This window comes from Oreochromis aureus, linkage group 11 (assembly GCF_013358895.1).
Source record: "Oreochromis aureus strain Israel breed Guangdong linkage group 11, ZZ_aureus, whole genome shotgun sequence".
Taxonomy (NCBI): domain Eukaryota; kingdom Metazoa; phylum Chordata; class Actinopteri; order Cichliformes; family Cichlidae; genus Oreochromis; species Oreochromis aureus.
Window position 1 is genome coordinate 14,350,866 of NC_052952.1, and position 20,024 is coordinate 14,370,889.

Below are 20,024 nucleotides of genomic sequence, written 5' to 3' on the forward strand. Positions count from 1 at the left end.
ACACACACACACACACACACACACACACACAAAAACATGCACATTTAATTAAATGATTTACATGATAACATTTTTGGACAAGCACAATAATTATTTTACACTAATGATGCTTATAATGGGTATACCTGTCAGGCTCAGCTGCAGGCGAGATTGTGATATGTCACTAATGGATGTAATAAAGAGAATTCAAGAAATATCCCCCTAAAAATGCATTTTATTTGCATCATTTATATAATTAATTTGATTTATGAATATTACCTCGAATGTGACTTCTAGTATTTTTCTGGTTTTGATATTTGCAGAGGGTGAAAGCGGGCATTTTAAAGGCGTTCAACAACCCCACAGAGAAGACAGCGGACGAGGAGACCAAACGCCAAGTCAAAGGTTCGTATGGAGGCGGCACACAGCAGAGATCAATGGTTCCATCTTGTGGCATTTGGTGGAAATGCAGTTAATTTACTCCTGAAGCAGAGGACAGTTTCATGAAGAGAGGAATAAACATGCTCATGTTTTAGCTCGCACTTCCAGTTGTGTATCCAAAATTGATTGTGTCTAATCAGTTATTTATACACCAGCTAATAAATTTAAATAGTTAATTTTGATCTGTGTCACTTCTTTTTATTGACCCATGTTCTTGCTTTGTCTCAGCAGTGAAAGTAGTCCTTTATTTGCACTTTTTGATCTCATTAATTCTCAATAGTGATTGTAAATTGTGATGCTTAATAGTGTTTAAAGTGGAAATTATAGTGTTGAAAATTTTGAAGGTAATCTTGTAACAGCAATAATGTCAATTTTCATGCATAAATAATAAAAGAAAACCTTTTGTTTCTTTTGTTTTCTCCATCAGCATACGGGAAAGAAGGTGTGAAGATGAACTTTGTCGACCGCATCTTTGTCGGCGAGCTCACAAACACAATCATGTGTGAAGAGTGCGAGCACGTAAGCGAGTGAAATAAAGCAAAGGACCTGAATAGTCGGGAAGAACCAATCAGACACTGCTCTGCAGGGTTTTTTTCCCCTCTGTAGAATTAGAACGTATGAAGCACATGAGGGTTGACAAGCTGGCATTTCTTAAACCAACCAGCTCCGACACGAGTCGCTTTTTAATAGCTGTGTAACCTAGTTAGGACTCATTGTGAGACATTTCATGCCTTAATTATTTGATTTTTTTTTTTTTTTGCTTTGAATGATTGTCACAGGAGCAGCACTGGTATTTTTCAGTTAGTCAGAAATTGGCAGACATTTATCTCTAACCAGAAATGAAAAGACAACAAAACTAAGCACCAAGATTTCTTTACCAGCTGTGACATCCAGGAAACATTCCAGACTTTAAAAATTAATCAGAGGAAACAAATGGAAGTCAGTGGAAAAACAAACATAAATCATTTCAAGGACCAGCTCGAATACCAACTGTTTACAGCAGGCATTTACAGTAAATTGTGGAAGCTTAGGGTGGTTAACAAAGCACATGCCTCTATGCAAACTAAAGAGTATCATTGAAGATGGAGAGCAGCAGGTGTGGAGCTAAGAAAGAGGAGAGGAAATGAAAGCATTTCCAGTCATCTTCTCTTAGACTGCAGCAGAACTATGATTTTAACTGTTGAAGAGAATAAAAGTTTATATCATGACATTGACTTGCTGTTATTTCTCTTTCAGATATCCACAGTAAAGGAAGCCTTCATTGACATCTCTTTGCCCATTATAGAGGAGAGGGTGAGCTGCTGAGAATTACATTCATTGTGGATAATTTAAAGGATAAAAATTAACTTTCTGAGACAGTTTGAACTGGTAGTTATCTCACAGATTGCTGGGTTAGTGGTGCATTTCTCTGTATTTTATTTTTTTTAATGGTCAACCTCATCTGTTGAAATCAGTTCAATGTCCTTGTTGAAACTTTTTTTTTCTTTGCACCTAAACGTTTTTCTTGTGCTCAGATATCAAAACCTTCCAACCCTGGTAGGCTGGGGAAGGGCACCCGGGAGCAGGAGAGCCACACAGCTCACGGTGAGCAGGTTCCTTCTGCAGCGCACTCTGCCAACAGAAATACCAGGAAGCTGAGCGGACAGGTGAGACTGTTGCACAGCTCTATTCTGCTCCTTTTCCTGAGCATCATTATTACTATCATTATTATTATTATTATTACCGCTGCCAAGGAGGTTATGTTTTTGGTAGTGTTTGTGTGCATGTTGTTCTGTCTGTAAACGCGATACTATGAAAAGTTTTAAATGAATTCTGCTCAAACTTTTTCGGGGTGTAGATACGTGTTAACAGTCCATTGAAATTTGACCATGAATGGCAACCACCAAGATCTACAAGACCAACTTATTGATTTATTAGCTGCAAATTGACAAAAAGCCTTAGAACTTAGGAACTATGATTCTTACAACTATGGTGTGTATTGTCAGCATATAGAAAGTACTATACTATAAAAATATTACAATTTATGGACCTCCTTCAAGGTCCATAAATTGATCTCAGGGTCAAAGTGATTAATAATGCTATTTAAAGAGCTAGAGCTATTTAATACATTTTGAGTATAGTTGATTTTCTTCTGACTTTATATGCATTACAGTAACAGTTATAACAATTCAAATACACGGCATTAATTGTTTTGGTGTTTTTGTTTGTTTGTTTGTTTGTTTGTTTTAGGAAAAGAAAATAATAAAGCTTTTTTTCTAACTAAAGATTGAAACAATGTCCACATAAATAAAGAAAACTAAAGAATAATTGTACCCACGGTGTGGGACGGAGAGATTTCCCAGGTCTTTCCTCCCCACTGCTGTCAGACTCCACAATAAAGACTTTTGCAGCTGATCAAACACACAAACCCACACATGTGCAATAAGACTGCTATATGTGCAATTCTTCTTCTGACGAAGTTGTATTTTTGTATTTTCCTACTCAGTTGTATATAGTATTTTATTTTATTTTATTTTATTGTATTTTATTGCATTCCAGTGTTTTCTAATTTCTGCTACATAACTTTGCACTTTTGCTGTAACAAAACAAATTTCCCACCTGTGGGACTAATAAAGGTCATCTTATCTTATCTTATCTTATCTTATCTTATCTTATCTTATCTTACTCAACATCAAGTATATTAAAATGGGGTTCACCAGGATAAATAACAAAACCAAACTACAAACTTCTCAAAGTACGTTTAAAAAGAACAAAGGAAACAAAGTGAATATATAGAAAATGCAATACTGTTCTCTGAAAAGTAAATACTGCCCAGAGAGTGAGCTGCTTTGGCAGAGGTTTTCTCTCTCAGAGTGCTTCTGGTTGTCCTGGTTATGATCTTTTTTCTTTTCTGTTTTTTCTCTTTCCTTTATATGAAAACTGCTGTAGGTATTTGGTTTCTCTGACACTGGTTTCTGTTTTTCTAATGCATGATTATGCATTAGATGGAGTTGCCTTCAGTATTCATGGGAAGCTGTTGTGGTTTTTGGCTTTGGTGAGAGTTCCCTTAGAAAGACTCTTAGAATGCCTGTGTACAGATATGATTTTTTTTTTTTTTTAAATGAATGAGAATTTAAAATAAAAATGCTGTATCCTGCAGAAAGATCAGTCTTCAGTGTGCATGATAATGATAATGTGCTTGTTCTCCCTTTCCGCAGAAGCAACAGAGCAGGAGGTCTTCCAGCTCTGTGGAGGAGAAAGGAGCAGGCTTTAGTGGGGACCGACCAGAGGATGAAGGCGTTGCAGGTGGATCAGCCCACTGCGTCTCAGTTTGTAAGATGGCGGCTGCCAGCAGCCTGTCGGACGGCAGCGAGAGAGACTCGGGTGCTCAAGACAGCAGCAATGACGCTGACAGCGAGGCCTCTGAGAGCGAGTGGACGCCACGTTCCTCCATCCAGAGCCACAGCCACAGGCACATGTCTACCCCATCATCCACCTCCACCCTCACTCCGTCCCCTACGCCTGTCTCCGCCTCATCTCCTCCTTCATCGTCTTCCACAAGGCAAGGCGGCGCTGTAGAACAGCTAGTTAGCGCCGTCTCTAAAGTCAACCTGAGCTTCAGCTCTGGGGACTGCTCTCCATCCACACACTGTTCTCCAGAGGAGCACGGAGAAACACAGAGCCGAGACAATCTCCACCATCAGCACCACCAGGGGGCCTTCCAGGCTCTGTCCCACAGTTACACACCCAGTTCCAAGGAGTGCTCCATCCAGTCCTGCCTCCACCAGTTCACCTCTGTGGAGCTGTTGATGGGCAACAACAGGCTGCTCTGTGAGAGCTGCACTGAACGTAGGATGAAGCAGCTGCGCAAGAGCAGCTCAGCAGGTAAAAGAAAACAAACATCTGGAAGCAGAGTACAAAATGCTTTGAGGATGAGGAACCAGCATTTTCTTTACAAGCATATTTTAAATTATTTCCAGATTATTGTACATTTGAATCCCAGACCACAGGTTGTCTATACGCTACACGCAAAATCCTCCTTATGAATATTCTTCACATTCTTTAGAGTTGGCTGTGTGGAGTTGGTATTTTTGTCATTCGGGGGGAAAAAGAATAAAAACATACACAGAAAATTGTCAGTTCAATCCTGTAGCGGTCCACTTCTTTGTAGTGTGAGTCATAACATACACAGAGCTAAAATCTCAGGCCTTGGATCTGATGCCTCACTCTCATGAGCTGCCGCACGTCTTCACACATCAGACTGCTGCTCTAAAACGGCCGCTCATGTTTGTACAGACGTCCAGGAGTCCATACTGCCCATACCGAGTGGCTGATATTATTTTTGCTTGCTTCTGTGTTTGTCTAAATTACTCAGGTAGTTAATAGTTGAAGCTGACATTACTGTGTTTTTGTGTTTGCGTAGATAAGAAAGTGGAGAAGGTTTACACCAGCGCTAGGAAGCAGATGCTCATATCCTCACTGCCTCCTGTCATCACATTGCACCTTAAACGCTTCCACCAGGTAGGCAGCCATAACGCTGATGTTTTTTTGCTGAAGAAAACAGTAAGTTTGAGAGCCTAATTGTTGATTTGTGTGTGTGTGTGTGTGTTTTTGTTTGTTTGGTTTTTTTTCTCTCCTTTAAGGCAGGGATGAACCTCCGTAAGGTGAACCGCCATGTTGACTTTCCTCTGATCCTGGATCTGGCTCCTTTCTGCTCTGCGTCCTGCAAGGTTTTACAGTTTAAATTTTCTGAAAACTTTCCTGCACCTTCAGATTTTTACCATGACTACATCACTTTATTGGTTCAGCTTGTAATGAAAGTCCTTGGTTGGTAGTAGTTTTTTTTTTTTTTTTTTTTTTTTTTTTAAAGTTCAGTTTTACTTTTTGGTAATCTTTCTTTCTTTTTTTTTCCACTAGAACCTGGCAGCCGGTGAGCGTGTCCTCTACAGCCTGTATGGGATTGTCGAACACAGTGGCTCAATGCGTGGAGGCCACTACACTGCATATGTAAAAGTGCGCGCTCCACAGAGGAAAACCGAACAACAGCACAAGAACCTGTCAGGTCAGGGGCCAGCTCTCCTGAGCTCTTTCAAGACCTTCTATCTGTTATTTTGTTTCTGTGGTTTTGTAAGCTTAGTCAGTGTTTCGGCAATAAAACCCTGACTCCCCTGTAACCTCAAAGATGTCCTCCACAAAGAGCAGGTTGAATAGAAGTTCTTGTGTTCTTTGGAACCATGTTGTTTTTCTCTTTCCCTCTTTCATTCTCTTTTCATAGCGTGTCCACGTTTGCAGAAAAGCTGAAAAATAGCTGAAAACCTCAAGGAAGAAGTTTTCCTTGCTGCTTCCAAAATAATGTTAAGAAATGATGTCTTACAATTGGAGCTTTTAGTTGGCGATGACTCACGTCTTTTCAATGAATGCTGGCAGACTGGTGAATCGAGCAATTTCTTATCTTAAGCCCTTGTGACATCTCTATTAAATGAAAGTTTGTCTTCCCCAACATTTCTTCTTTCTGCTCTAGCTGCTCAATGTAAAAGCATTAAAGTAACTTACTACAATAATTTCATTTTAACTCAGCTAAGCTTGAAAGTATTATTTTGTATATATAATCGTGCTTTGCTTTTTTTCTTGTGAGAATAGTAGGTAAAAAATTAATCTGATTGCCAACATGTCTACAGGTCCTTTTTAAAAATGTGTTTTTTTTTATTAAAGACTTTAAAAAGTATTCAGGTTTTTTTAGTTTCTGCAGTCTTGCTGCTATAACACGCAGGTAATAGCAGTGAGTTAGCCTGTTGTAATCTGTGACCTTGTTATTTGAGGCTTTCTGTCCGTTTACTTGATGGCACACACTTAGTTACCATAAATCAAGTGTTGTAAGCTCTCAGAACAGAGTTTAAAATGCCCCTTGTGGCATTTTGAGGGTTATATAAAGTTTCATCCATTGTAACATATAGAAAATAAGAAGAGCACAATGAGTCCACTTTGAGCTAGTTTCAGCACTCCTTACTGGCTAGCATTATTTTAGCTTTGTTGCTATGGAAGCATGAAGTGACAGCTTGTCCCAATATTTACGCCCAGTAACCCAGTATCTCCTTGTATTTCCACCCCCTGACTCCAGGAGGAGCCTTTATGCCTCACGATGTTGACACTGTGGGTTTTGTTTGTGTTTTTTTTCCCAGGTGCGAGGGACACCTGCAGCAGCTCCCAGGGCCAGTGGGTGTATGTCAGCGATACCACAGTTCAGATGGTACCAGAGTCAAGGGTACTCAACTCTCAGGCATATCTGCTCTTCTATGAGGAAATCCTCTAACATGACAGGAGAAAGTATTTTATCTCTAGAAAACCTCCTTTTGCTTTGTGTTGTTTTTGCAGAAGCCTGTAAACTCCTCTTACTGTATCTTTGGGTGTTTTGGAGGCAAGAAAAGGGAAGGATTTCACTGTATACACCTTTGTATTACTTAAATTGGCACCTTTAAATATTGTAGATGTATAAAGGATAAAAGGATTTTATTTTGTGGCTTAGAGATTTTCATTCATGTTCTGTTTTTTATTACTATTATCATCATTACTATGAAAAGCCTGCTCTTTAAAAAGAGGCTAGGTGAAAACCAGAGTGTTATTGAACCTGAGCTGTTCAAATGTTACAGTCTGTCTCAGCCACAGTCACGTGCCTGAGATGTAAAATGCATGATAGTTTACTACAATAACTAACTGGAAACAAGCAGAATTTTACTGCATGCTAACCTGTACCCGGCGCCTATGAGTTGGTGTCGGCTGCGTGTATTTGTGTGGGTGAGTGAGAGACCGGTGAATGTAGTTTGAAGGTGCTGTGTACCATTTTCACATCAGTAAATGATCGCCAGCTTAAATCAGACTTGGTAGTCTGGTTGTGTTATGAATGTAAAGGCTCCGCACAAAATATTTGAATTGTGAGGCAATGGCTTCAGTGAGAACGTGATCATTTGTGACAGTAAAGACGAATATAGACGAGGAGGAGCCGAGAAGCAGCATTCTGTGGAGTTCACTGGAATCTGTGTTTGTACATTTGAGACATCCAGTCTGAAAAATCAGCCTTGGCTCTGTTGACGCAGGATACACACTGGCTTAACATACTGACTGAAGTTGCCACACAGCACCTTTAAAGGAGTAGCACAACATTATTCTACTTCAGCCTTTTTCAAAAGGATTGCTTTCTTAAAATCAGAATGTATAAATGTCTGACTATCAGTGAATTGAATTTGCCAAAGACAAGTTTGTTTGTTTTTTTTTATTTCAGCTGCAATTTTGAGCAGAGTTTCTTTAACATACTCTCCCTCAAGGTCATCGGTGTAGTTCTCCCCCCGCAGGCAGGCGCACTTGATGTTTATCGCATCAACAAAGCACTTTTTCTGCCTTCATTGTATTTCAGCTCCACCCAAACACACGAAAGTGTCAGACAAACAGTCAGCACCACAACAGACTTGCTCTTCATTCTCTAATGCCATGAATAAGCTTGAGCATTAAAAAGAAGAAGAAAAATTAGAGAAACATGTTAGAAAACAGTTTAAAGGCTTTAAAAAAAGGCTAATAAGAAAAACCTCTTTCTGTAATGTGCATGGGTTGATGTTCTAATGAATGTATTGCCTATTCTTCAAATGTCCATGACAAATGACCTGTTTTTTTTTTTTTTCTATGAAAATATTTTAGATTCAACTACTTTTATTTCTCCTGCTTTGCCCAACGATTAGAAAGAAAAGAGTTCAACGTATGCATCAGAGTTTATGATTTATGTTCACCTGCGACAGAAAAAATACAAAATCTGTGCCTCTCTTCACGGTTAAGAAACCTGTGCATGGTGAGAAGACAACTTGCAATCATATACAAAGAGGGATATGCGTGGTATTTATGTACAGTATTGCTTACTGTAAGCAAAAACAGTACTGAGTGTATGTAATTGTACATATAAGACTATACAAAACTCATGGTGCTCCAGGCGTGCAGGGTTTCCTTCCTCAAGACAAATTCTTGCTCCCAGAAGAAGATTTAAATTTGCTTATGGAATGAACATAAAACATAATGTATGAAAATAAACATAATTTATGAACAGTATATTCAACAATATTCTCTTTTTTTTAAGCTTCTCTTGTGCAACAGCTCTAGTAGTAGAAGAGAAATCACAATAGATTTAATGTTTTCTGCTGCTAAATTGGTATCATGCTGGGTTTTGTTTTTTGTGGGGGTTTTTTTACTCCAAGCAAGATGTCGTCGACAGTCTCCCTCTTCCTACCTCGGCTGTCACTGCGGATCCCGCGGTGCCACATTCAGCCAGTCTTCGCCCGTTATCGGCCGTGACGGGTGCAAAGCAGCTCTGCTTCAGAACATGTCGGGAGCTGGTGAAAAGGAGGTGGGTGTGGAATCAGGAAAAAGGGCAACGTCCAAAGACATTCGCCCCGCGTGTTCTCTCACTCCCACACGCTGTGACATCCCGGCCGTGCGGCTGGAACATAGAACATGTTGTCAAACCGCCACCAAACAAGACGAGTAAATCTTTTCTGAAGTGCGTTTGTCTATTTTTAAAGGGGGGTGGCTTTTGGCTGGAGGACATGCTGCTGAGGCATTTGATGTGATTTAATCTCGTGTAATGAAAAGCGCCCTCCCTCTGCGTGAGACAGTTTTAAGAAACTAATAAGGTGCTGCTGTGGAGCTCGTCTACCAGCAGTGGAGGTTAAATTTTTACTGCTCTCACTGTCAGCTGCACACCACGCCACACATGCACTCACTAATATATAACACGCTCAACACGTTTTCACATGCAAGCATTCACACGCTTGGACTGCACACGCCTCAGGCTTTGTTCTTCACAGGGCAAATGCATCAACACTGTACCAACAGAGTACACGATGGTACTAAATAACACCTGCACATGACCTCTTCGAACACACGACATGTTCTCATAAAATGCTTCAGTTCTGTTTTAGGAAAAATGGTGGGCTCCATCCAATCTGTATAATGCAGAAATCCTGCTGATTGTGGCTCAATTCATTCATGCCAATAAATAAGTCTTAAATTTTGCAGTTTGAACCTCCAGAAAGGACATGAGCACCTGTTTATGCTCAGCAAATGGCTGGATTCCCAAATAGACACAGCAGGTAAAATAAGTATTGAAAGCATCACCGATTTCAGTTAAAAAAAATAATAATAATAATAATTCTAAAGGTGCTATTGACATGAAATTCTTACCAGATGTTGGTAACATTTCAAACAGGGAAAAAGTATTGAATGCAAAGAAAGGTACAGAAAAACCGGAATCAGCAAGTGTTTCAAAGAAAATAAGTAATCTACTCAACCGTCATGGCCTGTATTCACGCTCACCACACAAGACTCCATTGCTGAAGAAAAAGCTTGCTGAAGCGCATTTAAAATTTGTTGAACATCTGTTAAATGAGCCTGTGAAATACTGGGAGAATAGTCTGGTCAGATGAGACAAAAATTGAACTCTTCATATGCCATAATACACACCATGTCTGGAGGTCAAAAGACACTGCTTATCACCTCAACAACACCATACAAACAATGAAGTTTGGAGGTGGGAACATCATGGTGTGGGGTGGTTTCTCAGCATATGGCACTGGCACACTTCATATAATTGAAGGAAGGATGAATGGTTAAAATATAGTGAGACATTCTTGATTAAAAATCTGCTTCATCTACAAGGATGATGGAGATGAAACAAGGCAGGGGGGTGTTTTAGCAAGATGATGATCCCAAACACACCATCAGGGAAACTCAAATGGTTTCAGAGAAAGAAAATAAAGCTGCTAAAATGACACAGCCAATCACCTGACCTGAATCCAAATGAAACTCTATGGAAATAACTAAACCTCTTGTGTGTGCTCCAATTGTGGAAATTTTGGAAAAACTGTGGTGCATTTGATGGCACCATAACATCACATCAAGGTCATGGGTTTGAATCTCATGTGTGGAGTCTGCATGCTCTCCATGTAATGCCTGGGTTCTCACCAGGTGCTCCAACTTCCTCCCACAGTCCAAAGACATGATTGGGGTAAGGTTAACTGGTGATTCTAACTTGGCTTGAATGGCTGTCTCCGCTCTGCATCAGACCAGTGATGGGCTGGATCTGTCTGGGTGTGCACCCTGCCTCTTGCCCTGTGACAGCTGGGATGGGTTCCAGCCCAACTGTGACCTTGAAATGGTTAAGCAGGAGAAAATGAATGGAAGAATTTTCAGAATCTAAAATATGTCTGAGTTATTTTTTTTTTTTAAATGTGAATACCAACATTGCTTCATTCTTCTGTTACTCAATATTATAAACCTTAAACTGGTGCTGTTTGCTATTAAACCTATGATATTCCCAATGATACTGATGCTAAAAGTTGGTTATTAAAAAATGCTTTGTGAAACAAAAGCTCTGCCACTTGGTTTGGGTGTGAAATTGATTTGCTTGTCGTTTGTAACAGCGCTTTACAGCTGTTTTACAGCTGTGCAAATTTCATGTGGGTATCTCCTGTACTTAAGAAGTAATGAAGGTCAAAAATACTCAAAAAGAGAACACAAATTAGGAAGAACCAAATTTTGACCCAGCATCTTGAACAGTAATAAAATATTGAAATGTGAAATGTACAATCTGTGGCTGCATACAAATCAAGTGTTTGACAATGAAGTGTTTCAATTTAAATGTCTTATTGGAAAAAAACTACGCATACCAACCTACCACAAAATTTTCAAGCTAAGAAGTCTTTGATGTTAAATGGCTGTGTCCGCTCTGCACGCTCTTCTAGAGCCAAAATGACGAGGCTCAGAGAACTTTGTTTCTTTCAAAAAATAGATCGCTATATAAATATGCTCCAGTTCAGTTTGATGATATCATTATTTAGTATAAACAGAGACAAAATAATCTTATGTAGTTTTTGCTTTTTGTGCAAAATATTCATTCATTACAAATGAATTATTTTCTGCAGATTTTAACTAGTTAAAATGATAATAATAACTGATGATCTATACTTTGGAAACTATTAAAATAAAAAATGTGCAAGAAACATCTTCAGTTTTAGTCTTTGTCATTTTGGTCAGATTACCTCTAAGCCTCATGAGCTGCTACACAGACATAACCTCCACAGGAATGAAGCATACAGGACTGATATTAGGCTAACCTGCTTACAGCCTTATACTGTTTTCCAGCCGTTTTGGTGCTGAGGCACATCAAAGATCCAACCAGATCACCAAAGTCACCATAATGATTGTAAATAATGGAATTATCTTGATGATTGTGAAGAATTAAGCAAGTGCCTTAAAGTGTTGGTGTTGAAACTGTACACTACATGGCTGCGTAGGCCTACTATGTTAAAATGTATTAGATTAAATTAGGCTGGGCAATGATCTGATATGTTTGACTGTTTGACTTCATATTATCAAAATTAATACGGAAGCGTGATGGTCGTTCAGATATGTTGGGTGGTTTAGTAATAAAAACAGGCATGCTGGTGTACATGGTACAAGGAGAAAAAGATACATGAACACATTCATCACTATCTATAACAACTGCTGATATCTAAACCATTCTTACTCTGTTAGTTGTACTCTTCCCACCTTTCTTTTGAAAGAAAATCAACTACTGACGTCCCACAGTTTGCTTTCTTTCAATTTCCTTTCATTATTTTATTTTAGGCTATTTTATTTTTTTCTATTCTAATTTTGTAAGTTCGCTCACTCAGCTGATTTTGTCAGGGAGCTTGATAATAATAAGTAGAAGAAGAACTGCAGAGAAACGAGCAGTCGGAAACAAAAATAGACGTTTCATTACAGACTTAGAAGGGCCCCTGCAAACAGGAAGGCCCTGGGTAGATTTGTTGTTTCAAATCCAAATGGCTGTGGCTCTGAATGCACATTGCGGCACATTCTCTATACCCTCTATGAGGGCGTAAGTTGAAAGGCATCTCGGCATTCCAGTTACATGAAAACTACGCAAGCTATAAATGGGTGCTAAAATCACACTGACATCACCATCTGAAGCCTTTGGCGTGCTGCCTTCACGTGCTGCTCGTACAGAAAATCTTCCACGTGGAAAGACTTATTTTCTTCCGTTTCATTTTCAGTTTAATCCCATTTATTCAAGTTTAGAAAACAAAACTATTATTTAAGGTTAGGAAATTCACTCGTGACAGCTACAAAAATTTAAAGAATTTAAATTCATCAAATGTATTTAAAACCTCAAATTAGAACAACAAATTCAACTTTTTTGACATAGGACGAATGAATGCCCTAACACGCACTAAGTTCCCCAGCACTGTATTGCACATACAGTCAGAGACTAGATTGAGTATCTCTTCGACTTTTCAAAAAATCTTCCAGCAAACTTATACTAACCATGCATACTGAATGATTTGTAACTTTCCTATTTAGTTTGAAGGCAGCAGTTCTTCTTTCGTACTTCCTCCGAGCAGCTCGCCTGTACAGCCATTTTGATTTGCGACCGCATCGCTGGAGCGAACCCGTCAGGCAAAGGTGGGAATTCTGTAAACTCAAAGCACAGCTTCAGTGTAAATTTCATCCACTCTTCTTTCCCATTATGACCTAATTTAAATGAGTGAACCTTTGCTCGGTCGTTGAGAAAAATGCGGTGCTAACTGCTGGTTTTCAGACTCAGCCTAGCTAATAGTAGCTCCCGTTAGCATGGCTAAGCTTTCTTAGCTAAAAAAAAAAATTAATTAATTAAAAAAAAAAAACCCAAAAACAAACCCCAAAGCACCATTCCCGAATTAATTTCAGTATCGTATGTACGTAACGACACAATGGCTCACATTAGGTAGCGTTCTAACGTTAAGAGGGAAGTGTCTCCCAACGTACAGCTAGCCGGTCAGTTTGAGGTAGCGTTAGCACTCTAGTGCAGCTTGCAATTCCATTGCCATTTGGCTAGTGTAATTCTACACTGACACACCTCTCCATGTTGAGAGTGCACAATAATATTAAATGTAGCTGATCTGGATGTTTCAGGTGTAAGTCGTGAAAGGAGCAATGTGGGACCAGGGAGGACAGCCCTGGCCGCAATGGCCTCTTAGCCAGCAGCAGTGGATGCAGTCTTTTCAGCATCAGCATGATCCAGGTTAGTGAGTGATGCTCATGCACCACAAAAAGCATTTTTGCTCCCTCAATAAAAAAAAATCTAAATATTTTACAATGGATTCAAAAACTGTACTGGCAACTAGAGTCTTAATGCACTTTTGTCCAGGTCAAGTGGACTGGGCGGCCCTGGCACAGGCATGGATAGCCCAAAAAGAGTCTACAGGAGGAGAGCAGCAGAACATCCAGCCCAATGGTCAGGAAATCCCAGGCCTTGAATCTGTTGGACAGAATAATCACAGCAACTTTCAGGGTGACCCAGCATTTGGCAGAATGTGGCAACCAGGTACACAATTAAGCCTTTGAGCCATGGCTCCCCCCCTAGAAAAAACAAAAGAAATTGTGGAGATTTCTCTTGTGGCTTGTTTAAGTATTTTGTGTTTAACAGAATGGGGAATGCATGGCCAGCCCCCTCCTCCTCCACCCCCTGAACAGGCCTGGATCCCTCCAGGGTCAGGACCAATGGATGTGGTGAACCCCAGCGAGGACAGCAACAGCCAGGACAGCGTGGAATTCAACTCTGAAGCCCACCATGGGGTTTACCCCCAGAACAGCCATGGGTATGGGGCACAGCCCGACAGCTACGCCATGGCCCCCATGGCCATGAACCAGTTTGATTATCAGGTATGCAGATGCTACGGTAGAAACTGTTGAAGCGTTTTGGTTTTAGTGTGACAGCCAAGTAGCACGAGAAGGAGCAATCCATAGACACTCTGCCGGGTCCGAGCATCTAGGCGTATCAGTCGTTTGCTTTCTTGATGCTGTGCTGAGGAAGTGTTGGCTTGTTGAGGATCCAGCATGGTTTGTTATTACTTTATTTGTTGAGTTTTTTTTCTCTTCCCCTTTTAACCCAAGTATACCTTTTAGCTCAGTAAGGAGTGGGGAAAGACAACAGCAACCCCACAACTAGTGACTGCCAAAACAGGACCTTTAGTACTTAGAACTGCCTTTAATTTTGAGTTTGTGCTGTCTCTCAACAGCATGGAGCTGCCTCATCCTTTGCGCCGACACCAGCAGGCTTCCACTCCCCATACTGGCAGGGTCCTCCTCAGAACAGACGAGATGCCAGACCGCCTGGGTTTCGAGACAGGCCAAGATCCCCTATCCAGCTCCCTGTCAAACCTGAGGCCCCAGCAGCACCATTAGGTGAGTCCTTATGTCTGAATTTTTTTTTTTTTTTTTTTAGTTATTTCTTTTTTTTTAAATTCCTGAACACTCTAGAAACATTTCAAGAAAATGTATTGAGGTATGAGATAAATATCAGTAGATGACTATATGTTTAAATAATTGAAGTCCTTATTCCACCTGTGTTGGCTTCATTTTATATGCATACAAAAGATATTTATAAAAATTTGGTTGTTTAAAAAAAAAAAAAAAAAAAAAAAGAGTCAAATTTAAATAGGTGATAGCCGTAGAAACTAACTGATGCACCATATTAATACAACAACTTCTTCGTGTACATGGATTTGTACTGGAATAGTTTAATCGTTTGTAAAATATATGTGAATAACACGTTTGATCTCCAGATGCTGTAAAGAGACGCACACTACCTGCATGGATCAGAGAAGGTCTTGAAAAGATGGACAGGGAGAAGCAAAAGAAGCTGGAGCGTGAGCGGATGGAGAAGGAGCGTGCAGAAATGGCAAAAGACGACGTTAAAGGCCATGAGCCCGATGAGGGGGGTGATGGCCCACGTCTGCCCCGCAAGAGTAAATTTGTAAGGAACTCATTTAAGACCCATACTGCAAATAGTTTTGTTTTTTTCCTCTTTATCTGTAGCAATGATTGGCTATGTTTTCTTGTTTGAAACTCATTCTTCTCTTCTGTTTGCATCAGGACAGTGATGATGAGGGCAATGATGATAATGACAACGAAGAAAAGATTTCACTAAAGAAAGAATTTTCTGCGCGGAGTCCCTCGCCCCCTGCAGAAGACAGTGAACCTGAAATGACTGAGGAGGAAAAGGAATTCCAGCTGGTCAGTTTGAACTTTCAAATTACATTCAAGTAGTTGGATTTGAGTGTGATTGTGTAGGTTTTCAGTCCAGGTCATGGCAGTCTTGAGTGTTCGAAAAGGAGGCAACTGGACGTCTTTTCTGATTTGTAGAGGTGAAATGTGTTTACAAACCAAAAACGTCCAGTTGACTCCTTTTTAAATGCTTGATTTTAATCTAATTGTAGAAATTGATAAAATATTGAGATGTTTGTTAATTTTTCCTTCTTTTAGATGGTGATGACAAAAACACTCCTGACAGAGATCCTTCTCGAGGTCACAAATGAAGAGATCCTGCATGTGGCTAGAGATACTCACAGGAAAGCCACTCGAGGTCTGGTCTTATATTTTCCTCTTTTTGCATTATCTCTGCTTGTCACAAAAACATTATGTTTAAATCTGGACAGAATTCGTTACGTGCCTCTTAAAATTACTCTGAAAAACCCTGTAAGTGAGGGTGACTGAGCAGCATACATCAGAGTATGTCTGTCTGATATGCATTTCCAACCATTCTCTGCTAATGCATCAGGACAGAGCAGAGCAGTGTTTGTCATAAACAGTATTGAAAACCTGTCATGGTATTGGAGGTGCTGCTGAATGGCTGTAAGACTGAATAAAGTCTCAGCACTGACTCACCTGTAGATACAAGAGACTTCCTCCAGTGAAGTGTCTGTGCATTAGTACAGATTGGTTCTTTCGCTCCTGTCCGACTGTTTGACTTGGATGTGTGACAGAAGTTTGTTTGTTAACCCTCTCTCTTTTCTCCATTTCTTTTGTTTTATTTTATATTTTTTTCTCTTGTTACCAATGGCAGCTCTTGTGAATAGTGCTTTATCTGTGGCCCCCATCCCTTTCTCTAGCGACTCTTGCCTTTGAGAAAATGGCAGTATGTGTTTTAACATGTTGTTCCTGTTGTTGATGTGAATCAAAGCTCCTGCAAAACAGCTGGCACAGTCAAGTGCACTGGCTTCTCTGACCGGTCTCAGTGAGTATCCCTTTTTCTGTCACTGGTGGGGAGGGAAGGGAAATTTCTTTGATTTATAGTCGGGGTTATTAGTCGGAACGTGGGAAAACCTGTTGGCACAAGGCGTGACACCCAATATTTCACTGCTACTATTTAAGGCAAAAGTGGCATCTGACTTGCTTTTTAGATCTGTGCTTTGAAATTAGAAGCATGCTCTCAAAGACTTTACAGACTGTTGAAAGTGTTTAAGAGCTGTATGTGTACTCTTTGTTAATAAGAGGTTTACTGGTGTGAAGTATAAAGTTAAACAAGATTAAGTGCCTTTCATGGGGACCTTGAGTTTGGATTGAGTGGTTTCATAAGTGGAACCTGATTTGAGAGCGGATCTTAACAGTTTCCAACACTCAACAACCTGGGGGCTCTGTTGTGGCAGGCGGGCTCGGTGACTATGGTTCAGATGAGAGCGAGGATGAGGATGGCCGTAGCGTCCGAGGATCCGAATCCTCAGACACAGATGAGGAAGAATTACGTCACCGCATCCGGGAGAAGCAGGACGCATTCCGCCGCAAAGAGCGGGAGATGCAGCTGCTGCAAGACAAACAAGCTCAGGAGGCGCTGCTAGCACGCGGTAAATATTAAATGACGTTTGTGCAATGTGTGTTACTAGTTAACTGGTGTTTTCTGGGTTCACTTTTAACCTGAGTCTTTGTTTTCTGTTTGTACAGAAGAGATGGCAAAAGAGAGATTAAGTAAAGAAAGGGGGGAATATGATGAGATTCAGTCAGAATATCCACACAAACAGGACATGAAAGAGAGGGAGGCAGAGCCCTTGGCAGACAGGCGCAGGTCCCGTAGTGAGAGGGAGGGTAGTGAGGTAAAGCATTCAGGCAGAGGGAAGGAACGATCAGGGAGAGGCGGCAGCGATTCTCCCGCCAATGGTCACAGCAGCAGCTCCCGCTCCACCTCCAGCCACAGCAGCAGTCGATCTTCCTCCTCCTCATCTTCTTCCTCAGCATCTTCCCGTAGCTCCTCTCGATCTTCCTCCCCGCGAAGGAAAAGGAGACGTAGTCGCTCCTCATCCCACAAAACCCGGCGGCGCAGCCGCAGCCACAGCTCACACAGGCATCGTAGTGATCGCAGTGAGAAGGGCAGGGACAGGAGGAGGAGCAGTGCAGAGCGATCAGGCCGCCACAAGAAAGATCGCAGTGATTCCAGGGAGCGCAGGAGTCGCAGGAGTAGATCTAGGTCCAGAGACAGAGCCAGAGAGAGGGCCAGAGGAAGTCGCAGTTGCAGCAGAGACAGGGAGAGGGATAGAGAGAGGAAAAGGAGCCGGGAACGCAGGGACAGCAGTTATAGTCGCAGCAGCAAACATAAACAAAAGGCCTCTAGCAAAGACAGAGAGAGGAGGAGGGAAAGGAGTCGTAGCCATGAGAAAGACAAGAAAAAGAAGGATAAAGATAGAGACAAAGAGGTGGATAAAAAGAAGGAAAAGCCAAAGACCAAAGAGAGGGAAAAGGAGAAGGAAAAGGGGAGCTCTGTAGTTAGTGAAGAGAATGGCAAATCGAAGAAAAGGAAAGAGAGCGAGGTAGGAACCGATTCTCAAACTGACAAGCACTCGCGACATGATAGTAAAGCCAGCAAGAAGGGCTCGGCCAAAGCTAGCAAGAGGCACTCAGACTCTGACTCAAGTAGATCCCCCTCCCCTGAAGTTAGCAAGGAAAAGAAATATAAGAAATCCAAACGTAGTCGCTCAAGATCGACGGAAAAATCTCACAAGTCTGGTAAGAAGGCAAGCCGCAAACACAAGTCTAAGTCGCGATCAAGGTAGTATTCGTTTTTTTCTCTTTCAAAATACTGTATAATACTGTTTTCATTGTGATTTCTCTCGAGTCTTTGATCTGTTTTAGTAGCTGAGAGGAAAATGTTGGCTGTTATGAAAATTTAATGTCTAATACAGCTACATGTGCCTGACTGTGTAAAGTCAAGTCTCATGAATTAAAGGTTTAAATCTCTCACAACGGTTTTCTATGTCAAATGCAAATATGCCATGACTGAATACTAGCAAGTACCGCTTCCCTAGAACATCTGCCTGATTTGTCTGGTTCCTGGCCAAAGTAGAGGGCGAAAATATCAAATTGAGCCAAACAAACAAATTTGTGTCTTTTCACCATGTTCTGCAGTTTAATTTGCATCTGTAGAATTTGTATAACATCAGTTTTTATGGAAGTTTTCTGCCGTATTTATAGTCTGACAGTATGTTTGGTGAAACGTGTTTTGTTCTGTTGTGCACTGCAATCAGTGTCATTAGTGCAGGAATAATGTCGTGTTCATGCCTTTCTTTCAGGTCGACGTCTCCCTCCCGTCGTAGCAGACGCTGAGGAGCACAGTCACTGTCCTGATCTGTGCACTTTGCCATTTTAAATTCCATGAGTTGAACAGGCTTGTCTCATTATAGAGGCAGTTGTGTAGGTGAAAACCCCCTCATACATTTCTTTTACTGTAAATATGTTCTTTTTAAAGTGTGCCTGAAGAACAAGTTTGAATGGTAGGAGTTTCCATTATCATGCACAGTTTAATTACACACTAAAAAACTCAAGTGAAACTGTGTATATTTTAAAAAAAAGATTAACTTTTTCTCCAGTTATTGTAAGATGTCTAATAAACTGTTCCTTGTCTTGCCTCACTACCTCTCTGACCTTAATTCAGTATTTACTAACACAGTATTTAATGATGCGTGTTACAATTGCATTAAACTTAACCATACAAAGCAGGATCCTGCTACTTCTCTGAGATTACAATAATTCATACTTTAAGGCTGCATGTGTTCAGCGGTCAGTGCTGCTGGATTGAAGTAGTGTTAATCATGTGATGCAAAAACCATGCATTGATAGAATGAATGGTAGAACGCAACTTAAAACATTTTCTCAGTTTTCTGAAGAACGGTTGCTTTGTCCATAAGTATTTACAAGTTATGCTACTTCTGTTCCACTAGGTACTGCAAATGGTGCACTTTGTATTCCTTACCATATATTTAAAGTTTTAGAGTGTCACTTTTTAAACTAAATCTACAAGTTTGTTGCCGTTTTGTTATAGATAAAGCAATGCAGCAATATTTAAGTGATTAAATAAGTTATTTTAATCAAATCAATTTAGATCTACAACATCAAAATGTAACTCTTAGAAATCTAAAAGGTTGTTTTGTATAAGAACTTTGACTTTGGGGAAAAAACTATTTTTTGATGCTGTAGTTAGAATAATGGTTTCTGTTTAAAGCATCGAATTGCTTGTTTGGTCAAACTGAAAAACAGTTATTCAATATAAAATAATGTTAACACTTCAGTAGTTTCACTTCTTACATAACACATTGTTAAAGGTTCTCAGCTGAGCCTGAAAATCATGCCCAGTGTTTGGTACACCATTGTTTCTGGGGGTTTTTTCCTTCTTTTTTTTTTTAAATCCTGGAACATGAAAATATAACATGAGCACATCCAGATAGTTTTCTGAAAGGTGATGCTTGGGTTTGAGTCCAAGTGCTGACAAATGGGGAGCACAG

The 20,024-nt window shown here is 40.4% G+C and overlaps 2 protein-coding genes across 7 annotated transcripts in view; both read left to right on the top strand.

The window, feature by feature from the left end:
- Positions 1 to 8,487, top strand: part of usp45 (ubiquitin specific peptidase 45) — a 79,793-nt gene extending 71,306 nt beyond the window's left edge. For all 4 annotated transcript variants that reach the window (XM_039619448.1, XM_039619449.1, XM_031740226.2 and 1 more), the window contains exons 10-18: positions 303 to 384; positions 848 to 939; positions 1,657 to 1,713; positions 1,935 to 2,066; positions 3,618 to 4,284; positions 4,823 to 4,920; positions 5,043 to 5,129; positions 5,317 to 5,461; positions 6,579 to 8,487. In XM_039619448.1, the coding sequence (XP_039475382.1) occupies positions 303 to 384; positions 848 to 939; positions 1,657 to 1,713; positions 1,935 to 2,066; positions 3,618 to 4,284; positions 4,823 to 4,920; positions 5,043 to 5,129; positions 5,317 to 5,461; positions 6,579 to 6,709 (1,491 nt within the window). In that variant the 3' untranslated portion in view covers positions 6,710 to 8,487. The remainder of the gene's footprint in view (positions 1 to 302; positions 385 to 847; positions 940 to 1,656; positions 1,714 to 1,934; positions 2,067 to 3,617; positions 4,285 to 4,822; positions 4,921 to 5,042; positions 5,130 to 5,316; positions 5,462 to 6,578) is intronic.
- Positions 8,488 to 12,789: 4,302 nt separating this feature from the next.
- pnisr (PNN-interacting serine/arginine-rich protein) lies at positions 12,790 to 19,157 on the top strand. 3 transcript variants are annotated; one of them, XM_031740290.2, is made up of 12 exons: positions 12,791 to 12,900; positions 13,390 to 13,498; positions 13,625 to 13,801; positions 13,904 to 14,139; positions 14,496 to 14,661; positions 15,042 to 15,232; positions 15,352 to 15,492; positions 15,742 to 15,841; positions 16,439 to 16,492; positions 16,905 to 17,099; positions 17,200 to 18,295; positions 18,816 to 19,157. In XM_031740290.2, the coding sequence occupies exons 2-12, from the start codon at positions 13,411 to 13,413 to the stop codon at positions 18,847 to 18,849; spliced, it is 2,478 nt and encodes an 825-aa protein (XP_031596150.2). In that variant the 5' UTR covers positions 12,791 to 12,900; positions 13,390 to 13,410; the 3' UTR covers positions 18,850 to 19,157. The 3 variants fall into 3 exon arrangements, with proteins under 3 accessions (XP_039475339.1, XP_031596150.2, XP_031596149.2); XM_031740289.2 differs by having other exon boundaries at positions 12,792 to 12,900; positions 17,197 to 18,295; XM_039619405.1 differs by lacking the exons at positions 15,352 to 15,492; positions 15,742 to 15,841; positions 16,439 to 16,492; ... (1 more) ...; positions 17,200 to 18,295; positions 18,816 to 19,157 and having other exon boundaries at positions 12,790 to 12,900; positions 13,904 to 14,075; positions 15,042 to 15,183.
- The last annotated feature ends 867 nt before the right edge of the window (positions 19,158 to 20,024 follow it).